Source organism: Spermophilus citellus (assembly GCF_964194105.1).
Source record: "Spermophilus citellus genome assembly, chromosome: 10".
Lineage (NCBI taxonomy): Eukaryota > Metazoa > Chordata > Mammalia > Rodentia > Sciuridae > Spermophilus > Spermophilus citellus.
The window spans coordinates 68845529-68856280 of record NC_138197.1 but is presented as its reverse complement, the minus strand read 5'-3'; the positions used below and the strand labels follow the sequence as shown (position 1 = coordinate 68856280).

At 51.9% G+C, this 10752-nt stretch overlaps 1 protein-coding gene across 1 annotated transcript; it reads left to right on the top strand.

The window, feature by feature from the left end:
* Nucleotides 1-2460: 2460 nt before the first annotated feature.
* Nucleotides 2461-5007, top strand: DDN (dendrin; the record flags this gene model as incomplete). Its single annotated transcript, XM_081310088.1, has 2 exons — nucleotides 2461-2669; nucleotides 3081-5007. The coding sequence occupies 2 exons, from the start codon at nucleotides 2461-2463 to the stop codon at nucleotides 5005-5007; spliced, it is 2136 nt and encodes a 711-aa protein (XP_081166214.1).
* Nucleotides 5008-10752: the final 5745 nt, after the last annotated feature.

The window sequence follows — 10752 nt, the reverse complement described above, 5'->3', positions numbered from 1 at the left end:
ATTACATGGACTGAAACAGTAGTCAGCATCAGACACCTCAATGACTGCCAGACTATGGGATATGAGCCAGATTCCAATGCCATTTCACTACTCTCTTGCAGGTACAAAATAATTTCCCATCCAAACCAGGAACTACAGCATCTCTACAAGCCTGGGCTTCCCTCTACTGTTTATAAGTCTTTTTTTTTTTTTTTTTTTGCATTTAAAAATTTTTTTTAGTTGTAGATGGACACAATATCTTTATTTTTACTTGTTTATTTTTATGTGGGGCTGAGGATCGAACCCAGGGCCTCACGCTTGCAAGGCAAGCACTCTACCACTGAGCTACAACCCTAGCCCCTGTATCTAACTCTTCTGATGAACCATCAGCCTTACTATACTTTTTCCAAACCAGGATTCCTAATGGAATCTTCTGATTCCAAACCAGGAGAAAAGCATCAAGATACTTGTCAGGGTTCAGCTTTCAGTGCTGCATTGTGGCTATGCCCTTGCTTCTGTGCTCACCTTTTCACAGCTCTGGCAGCACATTCCCAAACTTGGGGGAGGAAGGCTTCCAAGTTATTAGAATTAGAGTATGTTTATATGTGTGTGGGTAGGTGCATGGTGGAAAGGACAGATGTCTCCTTATGTCACATTCCCTCATGAACAAAGATTTGTCTGGAGAGGAGGCAAGAGCTTTAAAAAGCCTCTGGACTCTGGTGGAATCCAGAGTGGAAAGAAGCACCTTCAAGCAGAGCCATCAGTGCGGCTGGTATGTGCATGGAATCAGGAGGGAGGACATAGATGGGACAGGGGTTGTTTGGGTTCTCTCCAAGGGTCCATGTTAAGGAGCAGGGGGTCTAAGTTTTGTGCTGTTTCTCAGTAGTAAGTCCCATCTCTGCCATGCAACCCTTTTTATTCCCATTACCTTAAAAGGTAGGGTCTGTACCCAAAGAGGTCCATGTCCTTTAGCAGAAAACAAATTGGGATCTCCTGCTTTTCCCATTTTCCTCTAAAATCCAACCAATCATTCTCAGAATCTGAGGATGGAACTGAGGGAAGGACAAGGGAGCTCCACAGGCTTCTAACCTTTTCTTCTCAGAAGAGGCAAATTGTCCCTTGTTCCTTAGGAACTATTACCATACACACTTTCTCCCTCTCTGCACCCCTCCCCTCCACGGAAGCTGCTGCCATGGTTGCCAGGCAATGTTGCTAAGTCTCTGCATGTAAGGGTTGGCGTGGGCTGTGCTGCCACTAACATTACCATGGTGAATCAGGGGACACCTGGTGTAGGCTTAGGGGGAGGGATCATGTGGATGTAAGCAACAACCTCCTAGGACAGACTGAGCCCAAGAGGCTAGTTCCACTGTAGAAAGGGGTTGAGTGAACTAGGAATTGTGGTAGTGGAGAGGGAGCCCTACAGTGGGAAATACAGGCCACTTTTATTGCAGTTGCTAGGGAATTTGTTTTGCCAAGGGAGCACACCATTCCTCCTCCATCCCTCTTAGTAAGGGTGCAAGTGCATAAGCACTCTATTCTGTCCTCCATAAGGCTGGACAGGGCTGTGTAGGCACAGAACAGTGTAACCCCAAAATTCTGGCTTCTGTACTTGGGGAATGTATCTGCTCCTGGGTGGGGTGGCTCCATGGGTGCCCAAGGGCAAATATCTAGAGTGGGAGTGGTAGAACAGCTTAGATAGCCACCATGGAGTGTGTCCTACTATACCAGCAGCCACTCTGCCACACTCAAAAAGTGAGGGTTAAGGATGCAGGGGTCACCCTTTCTGAGCTTGGGGGAACAGCTCTCTCTCCGAATCATACAAAGCTTCCTGAAAGCCACCGCCTCCTCTCTCCACTGCTTGGGAGCTGGTTACTCATCTCATCTCTGCACCCGAATGCCACTGCCGCTAAAAATAGCGCCCCCAGCCGTGGGCCAGCCCCTCCTGCACCCCAACCCCATGGAAACCAGCACAGAGAGTGGCAGGCAGAGACCTTAAATTCCATTCTCATCATTCCCCGTTGTGGAAATAAGTCCAAGGCAGGAAGAAAGTACCAGGTAGAACCCTAGTGGTCTGGCAACCTGACAAGCAGGAGAGTAAAGGGTTAAAACAGCAGGAAGGTTGAAGAAATGGGGACGACTAGAGAGGGGGGCACTGTCAGCGTGGTAAGAATCAGAAGCCTCTCTTCCACCCACACTGCGGGTCCCATTAGGCTTGGGGGACCAGAGCAGTGGGAAGGGGCGTCCAATCCTGGGCCCCAGGGGGCGGCCGTGTACATGGGGGAGGTAGCAACGCTGAGCGGTCCGCGCTGTGTCACATGCGCGCGCGCGCACACACACACAGACAGGCACACACGTGTGCCTGGGTATATATAGTTCCCAGTCCCTGGGCCCGCCGCTCTGCAGTGGGCGCCGGCTCCCTGGGCTGGGAGGGGGCTCCAGGGGCGGGTGGGAGGGTGGGGGGCCGGGGTGGGGTGGGGCAGGATGCTGGATGGCCCGCTGTTCTCCGAGGGGCCCGACAGCCCCCGGGAGCTCCAGGATGAGGAGTCTGGCAGCTGCCTCTGGGTGCAGAAGTCCAAGCTGTTGGTGATCGAAGTGAAGACTATTTCCTGTCATTATAGTCGCCGCGCCCCTTCTCGACAGCCCATGGACTTTCAGGCCAGCCACTGGGCTCGCGGGCCCCAGAACCGCACGTGAGTGAAGGAGGGGTGAGGGGAAGCAAGTGGTGGGGCGGGGATTGGGGTCCAGATCTCCCCACAGGCACCAGTGAACACCGCTGGTCCCCATTCTCTTTCCCGCGCCTCCCTCCCCCACCCCTCGAGGGCTCAGGCCTGACTCATTCAGCGTTGATTCGGGGGACATGAGTGGGCGTGAGAAAGGGCAGGAGGTAAGATGGGGCAGGCGCTATTAAGGTGTGCATGGAGAGGTGGCGAAGAGTCCCACTTCGACTTCAGCCCTAACATATACGCACGTGCACACTCGCACACACTCACACAAACCCCTTCACGTGGCTGCCCCAAACGGTCACCAGTGCTCCCAGTTCCCTGGACCTCGGCTCCCTTCCCCCACAAACTGCTCACCTGGGTTCCTGCTCATTGTCCCAGGTGTAGGCCAAGCCCGGAATCCCCCGAGCCGCCGCCCCGCCGTCCCTGGGCCTCCAGGGTGCTGCAGGAGGCGACCAACTGGCGGGCGGGGCCTCCGGCCGAGGCCCGAGCCCGGGAGCAAGAGAAAAGGAAAGCGGCGTCGCAGGAACGGGAGGCCAAGGAAACCGAGCGAAAAAGGCGCAAAGCTGGTGGGGCCCGACGAAGCCCCGTGGGTCAGCCGCGCCTGGAGCCCCGGAACGTCCCTCGGGTGGCCCAACCTGCAGGGCTCCCAGTTCCCTCTCGGCCCGGGCGCCTGGGGCAGGTGGGGAGAGCTCGTCCATCCGCGCAACCGCAGAGCGACCCGGGGGCGCCATGGGCGGGGCCCTGGGGAGGTCGCAGGCCAGGGCCCCCCAGCTATGAGACTCACCTGCTACTCAGAGGCTCTGCAGGTACGGCCCCACGACGCCGCTGGGACCGGCCACCACCCTACGTGGCTCCACCTTGTTACGAAGGCCCCCACAGGACCTTGGGGACCAAGCGAGGTCCCGAGTTCTCACAGGCACCCATCTCATCAGCCCCAACTCCGACCCCCGCCAGGACAGAGGGAGGGCGCACAAAAAAGAAGTTAGACCCTCGAATCTACCGGGACGTCTTAGGGGCTTGGGGTATCCGACAGGGGCGAGGTCTCTTAGGGGGATCTCCAGGCTGTGGAGCGGCCAGAGCAAGGCCAGAGTCTGACAAGGGGGCCACGGAGAAAAGTCTGGGCCTAGCGGCTGCTGGCCTCAACAATGGTAGTGACCGCCACTCCCAAGCCAAAACTACAGGTAGCCCAGGCACGGAGATAGCTCCTTCGAGGTCTGCAACTGCGTCTCCGAGCCCTCCACGTCCAGCTCCCAGGTCCAGGCACCATCACAAGGGCTCGAGGGAAGGGAAAGAGGGAAGAGAACCTATCTGGCTGCCCAAATGCTGGTTTCCTTCCCCTAAAAAGCAGCCACCCCGGCATAGCCAGACGCTCCCCAGACCCTGGGCTCCAGGAGGCACTGGATGGAGAGAGTTCCTGGGTCCTAGAGAGGGGACAGGATCCGAGACCCTGGAGGGTTGGAAGGCAACCCGCCGCGCCCACACCCTGCCTCGCAGTTCCCGGGGTCCCGCTAGTGGAGAAGGTGTCTTTGTCATTGACGCCACGTGTGTGGTGATACGGTCCCAGTATGTTCCCACCTCTCGAACCCAAAAGATGCAGATTTTGCCCTCTGGGGAGCCACGCGTGGTGGGAGAAGCTCCCAGGCAACCCAATCCCTGTAAGGAAGAGGGCGAGGGGTCCGCGGTCTTTCCCTCCAGCGACCAGAAACCGCTATTGAGCAGTCTCCTTTTACACCAGCTGGGCAGGGGGCGCGGGGGCGAAACTGAGGACGGGAAGCCGGGGGAATCTTCACTGGAGGAGCGCGCCTCCCGCATCTTGGGGCTCTCGGTAGGCGAAGAAAACCTGCCGGACGCCCCCAAGCAGCCAGGTAGCCCAGAGCACCCAACCTTAGGCCCATCAGCTCTAGGAGGCGCCGGCGGCGCAAAGGGCTTGGAAGTGGCAGTGGTCCCGCGGCGCGCGGGCGGGGGCTGGGCGCGGACCCCGGGGCCCTATGCCGGGGCCCTGCGGGAAGCCGTGTCCCGCATCCGCCGCCACACTGCCCCAGACTCGGACTCAGACGAAGCTGAAGAGCTCAGCATCCATAGCGGTTCCTCTGATGGAAGCGACACAGAAACCCCGGACGCCTCCTGGCGGAATGAGAGGACCCTGTCGGTGGTTGGGAACGCCCGGCCACGGGAAGGCTGGAAGACAGCAGAGCTGAGCGACAGTGTCCAAGAGATTCTAGATGTCATCAGCCAAACTGAGCAGGCCCTCTTTGGGGCGAGGGATGCCAAGGGGACCCCACAAGGGAATAGGGAGAGGCAGTGAGAGACTCCTTCTTGTATTTGTATCCTCTGACCCATCCCTCTTTGGACCTACTGGTCCTCCTTCTTCCCCACAGAGACTTCCTTTGCTCTCTTTTCCTTGTTTCCCTACCCATACCTTTTCCTATACTTGATATAGAAATGAAAGGAAAAGGGAGCATGTGGCATTTTATGGTTGTTTCAGGAGAGATGAGAATGAGCAGATTTAATGCCTGTTGTATGCAAGACATTCCTTGAGATCTTCAGCAGGGGCTGGTGCCCAAGGTGTGGAGCTGAACAGAGAGGCCTAGTAAGGACCAGGCAAAAGGGCAGGGATGGAGGCAGTCATAGGGAGACAATGTCAGGGCAGGACCTCTGGGCAGGAAGGATCTAGGGACAAAGTGGCCAGGTGATAGAGGGGTTCTTGGCAGAAGAGGGTCCAGAAACAACCAGCAAAGCAGGAAAAGGACTCAAGGTTGTTGTCACAGGTCTTGAGTTTTGGCCCCAACTCTGCCACTGATTTGCCAGTTGACTTACACCTGTCACTTCCCCTCTCCAGGGCTCCTAGTATTTAAAATGAGGGAGATCTATGGTTCTTTCCAGCTCTGGAATTTGGGGATCTTTGAGGAGGCTTCATCTCAACAAGCCAGGAAAGAGCATTGGGAATAGGCTAACAGAATCCAAGGGTTCCCCAGTTGCCTCCTTGTCACCTTCACTTATCCTCAATTCAGGAGACTGTCTAGGGTTTACAGAAGAACTGAGTGAGCAAGGTGCTCATACCCTGGTCTCCCTCATTTAGATGATGGTTCCCCAAAGCAAGGCAGGATAGTGACCCTGTTACTGTCCCTGGCCTGTGGTGGTCCAAGCTGGGGAGGGAAGGTAGCCAATGAATCAGCTTGGGACCTCTCTAGGCCTTCCCCTTTTGCTTCACCCCCATGTCCCTTAGTGGTGTACTAAAGCATTATTACGATTTCTCAGCCAGGTGTATTGCTCACCTGACAGAACCCTGAGAATTTCTGCATCTTTGCCTCTTCAAGAAACTCTCCAAGCAAGGAAAAAGGCTGGTCTCAAAAAGACCATAGGGTGGGGCGTGATACTCACAGTAGCCACTAAGGGGCGCGCGCAGGTCGCGGATTTCCCCGGTTGCTAGTTCCTGAGTCCCCCCTATCCGGGCATTGCAGGTTATCTGATCCCTAGTTACCGCGCGCCTGTCCCCCGCCTTGACACCTCCAGCTGTGCTGGGCCGGGAGCAGGCCTCCGGCTTCCCAGATCTCTGGAGCACGCCGAGCCCCTCTTTGTACTCATCCACGCCAAGTGGCTTGGAACGCGGACACTGACCTTTTTTTTCTCTCCGATCCTGGATACATCCTCTGTTTGCCATTTACTAGCCATGTGAGCTTGGCCAAATCACTTCACCTCCCTGAGCCTCAGTTTCCTCATCTGTCAAATGGGGGTTTATAAACACCTACCTCGCAGGGTTGTTGTGAGGATTTAATGCGGTAATGTATGTAAAGCGCCTTGCACAGTGCCTAGCACACATTGGCGCTCAATAAATCTAAGCTTCCCTTTAATCAGTTCTGGCATCTTCCTTTCTCTGACCCTTTCCCCACACCCTCTCCCAGGGCTCCTCTGCTCCTTCCTGCTTGCTGTGAGGAGGGAGGAGGACTCCTTTCTTTGGTGAAAACTCTAGGCCCACCCATCTCCCCTACCAGGGACTCTCTCTTCCTCGCCCCCCACTCCACCCCTGCTAGCTCTTCCCACTGCTTGGGAACACTCCCCCCGCCCCCCATTCCGGGCAAGGGCTGAGTCAGCCCGGGTAAATTTAGCCGCCGGCTAGGCAGGCGCGGGGGCTTTGCCCAGACTCAGTCTCCGGGTCCTGGCCTGCCCCCCCCCCCCCCCCCGCCTCTGCCCTCACTTCTATCGAGTCCCGCCAACCCCAGCTCCCGCTCAGCGTTCAGGTCCCCAGCTCCGCTCTCAAACCACTTCTGGTTTTAGTCTCCAATTATCTCGACATCACTCTGGGAAGGACTTGGAGGAGGCAGGGCTGCCAGTTGGATGTGAGGCGACCCAGGGCCCCGAGGTTGGCCTTACTTCAGGAGATGAGGGTCTCTCCTCTTGGTGTTTCCGAACCAGAGGGGAGAACATTGGTTTGAGCTCCAGAAGAAGGTCCACCCCGCTGCCTACCTTGAACGCACACTTCCAGATTTCAAATAGTTCTGGAAGGAGAGGGTGAAGGAAGTGGGGAGGAGGACCATACCATCTTGGGCAGAGATTAAAGGTTGCTGATATCTGTCTCCCTCCCATTTCAATCCTTAACTGTTGCCAATTCTAACGACTAAGTGTTTACTGAGCAGTACTAGGAGCAAGACACTCTGTGCTGGACTCCAGAAAGAGAAGGAAGGCATGCCTGACAATGAGGCAAAGATGAAACACAGAGATGATAGTACCGAGTGTGAATGTTAAATACTATGAGGAGTCAAACTAGGGAGATTACAATTTTATGAGATTTGGGACTTCTCCTTGGAGGAAGTGGCATTTGAGATAAAATTTGGTGAAAGAGCATTTCAAGTAGAGGTGGTGCCTGTCTTTAAGAGCATAGTCTGTAGTTCCAGTTACTCTGGAGACTGAGACAGGAGGATTGCTAGAATCCTACAATTCTTGACCAGTGTAAGCAGCATAGCAAGACCCCATCTCAAAAATCAAAATAGAAGTAGAGAGAACAAAGTAGCAAAAAAGATATGGAGGGCTGGGGATGTGGCTCAAGCGGTAGCACACTTGCCTGGCATGCACGGGGCGCTGGGTTCAATCCTCAGCACCACATAAAAATTAAAAAATAAAGATTTGTGTCCACCAAAAAATAAAAATAAAAAAATATTAAAAATTATCTCTCTCTTTCTCTTTAAAAAAAAAGATATGGATGCAGGGAAACAGGATATTTTTTAAATTATAAAACTAAAAGAAAAGAAAGTCATCAAATGAGCCAGTCACAGTGGCAGGAATGTAAACCCATCTAAAGCAGGAAGATTCCAAGTTGGAGACCAGCCTGGGCAATTTAGCAAGGCCTTGTCTCAAAATAAAGAAATAAATCAGGGCTGGGGATGGACCCAGTGGTAAGGTGCATGCCTAGTATGTGTGAGGCCCTGAGTTCAATCCCAGAACCACCAATAAATAAATAAAATTTTAAAAGGGCTTGGGGTGTAACTCAATGGCAAAGAACTCCTGAGTTCAATTCCCAGTACCTCCTTCCTATAAATTACCAAATGGTCTAGTCCTCACAAAGTTGAGAGAATGTTCATAGTGGAAGATCAATCAGTTGGGAGTGAAAACAGAGGTGGAACAGGTGAACCTGGTACATTGGTGAACCCTACCCTCTTGGGCTTGGGAAGAGGGTAGGATTCAGGCTAAGAGGAAAACTAGGGAAGCCCACGGAGGAAGTGAGAGCAGCTGCCTGTAGTTTGCTACAACCTAGGGGTTCCAGGATCCTGAGGCAGGTAGAAGTGGTGAACTAACTGCGTGGTATAGTGGAGGAGCTGACCCTGTGGGAGTTGTCTCCACTATACTGCCTAAGCACATTTGAAGTGAACATACAATAGTCTATTTTCTAAAAGCTCACCCACATTGCTACCATTATTGGAGAATTAAGGTAGCATGTTTAGAACTTGGACTTCGGGGCCTGGCAGCCTGTATTTAAACCTTGCCTCTACCTCATTCTAGCCGTGTGACATTGGGCAAGATACTCAATGTCTCTATGCCTCAGTGTCTTATATAAAAAGGAGAGGAGGATATTACCAGGCGTGGAGGTGCACACCTGTAATCCCAGCAACTTGGGAGGTGAAGCAGGAGGATCACAAGTTCAAATTCACCTTAGCAATTTAGCAAGACCCTGTCTCAAAGTAAAAAATTATAAAAAGGCTGGGGTTGAACCCCTGGGTTCAATCCCTGGTTTTAAAAAAAAAGGCAGGGGGAAAATATTAAAAGCACTTTTTGCATAGGGTTGTTGAAAGGATTAAATGATTCAATATGCATGGTACTTAGAACAATGCATGGTACATAGTAAGTGATATATAAGTATTAGCTCTATTCTTTCTCTTTAGCACTATTTCATTAGTGATGGAGTGTCAAACAAAAGGATGAGGGAAAGAAGTAGAAGTAAAAGAGGAGGGCTGGGGATGTGGCTCAAGCGGTAGCGCGCTCGCCTGGCATGCATGCAGCCCGGGTTCGATCCTCAGCACCACATACAAACAAAGATGTTGTGTCCACCGAAAACTAAAAAAAAATAAATATTAAAATTCTTTAGAAAAAAAAAAAGAAGTAAAAGAGGAGAAAGGGGTAGCAGAGTCCACATCAAGAGGAGCACAGGAAAAAAAAAAAAAAAGAGGAGCACAGGGTTTGGGCATGGTAACATATGCCTGTAATCCCAGAGACTCCAGAGACTGAGGCAAGAGGATCCAAAGTTCAAGGCCAGCCTGGGCAACTTAGCTAAACTGTCTCAAAATAAAAAATAAAAAGGGTTGGGATATGGCTCAATGGTAAAGTGCTCCTGGGTTCAATTTCCAATACAAAAAAAAAAAAAGCACTGGAGTGGATGCAAACAGCACCTTAAATGGGCCAGTGGTGTACTGGGAACACTTGAGTGATTAGGAACAACATGCTCCTTCTTCCAGAACTTCACTCCATCTTTGCCTATGGATAGAGTTGGCACCAGTTGCCAAAGTTCGGGGGAGAAAGGGAGAAAGAGAAGTGGAGGAGTGACTGCAGGTCTGGGGCCAGCTCCTGGTAATCCATATCTCAGGCTGGCCCTGCAGGGCCCTGTGGGTGGGAGGCTGAAGGTTCCCTGCTGTGAAAATGACTTCTAAATTCGGCTGTGTCTGCCAGTCAGCCAGCCTCGTGATGGAGGCCACAACCACCCCCTACCTTAGTACTGCCTTACTGTTTATGAGTAGGAATAGCAGATACAGGAGGACATGGTCAGTTTGGAGCAGATCTATCTTAGGTTAGTGTGGGTCCCTGTGACCCTCCCAATAGCCAGGTTCTTCCCTGGGAAGACTTTTCTGCTCTAGTGATTAAGGCTTTGGAAGAACCAAGCACCTTCTCTCCTTTCAGACTCAGGAAAGTCTCTGGAACTTCCTGAGATCATCCATAGATGGGTAATGGAAACCAAGAATCAGGACATAACTCTGGGACTTCAGAGACTATCAGAGTCAGGAGTGTGAACATGTATGTGTGTGAGGAGGAGAGAACCAGGAGAGAAAACTAAACTCGAGGACATGGGAAGTATGCGAAGTGTGTCTACGGGGTATAGTGTCAGTGTTCACTCAGTTATTCATTTGTTCACTTGCCCATTAAATGCATATGCCAGGGATACAGAAGAGACTCAGGCACACTTTCTACCTTCATGGATTCCACATTCTAGGCTCTATGGGTAAAGACCCACAGAGGTATTACAGTGTAGAATGACAGCATAATAAAAAAGCATTCCTGAGGGAACATGGCAGGAAGGAAGAAACAGCTACTAGACTAGGACTTATGAGGAGTAAGAACATATTCAGGTTTCCAGGAGACAAACTGTTGAAAGTGCATAGTGAAGGAAGGTTCAGCCTAGATATGCTGTCCTTGCCTTTGCATGACATAGGGTGAACTCTCTTCCTTGAATCCCATGACACATGAATTCTTTATATTTATATAAACATGAATTCTTCATATATATATATATATATATATATATATATATATATATATATATAGTAGTTAGACACAATACTTTTATTTA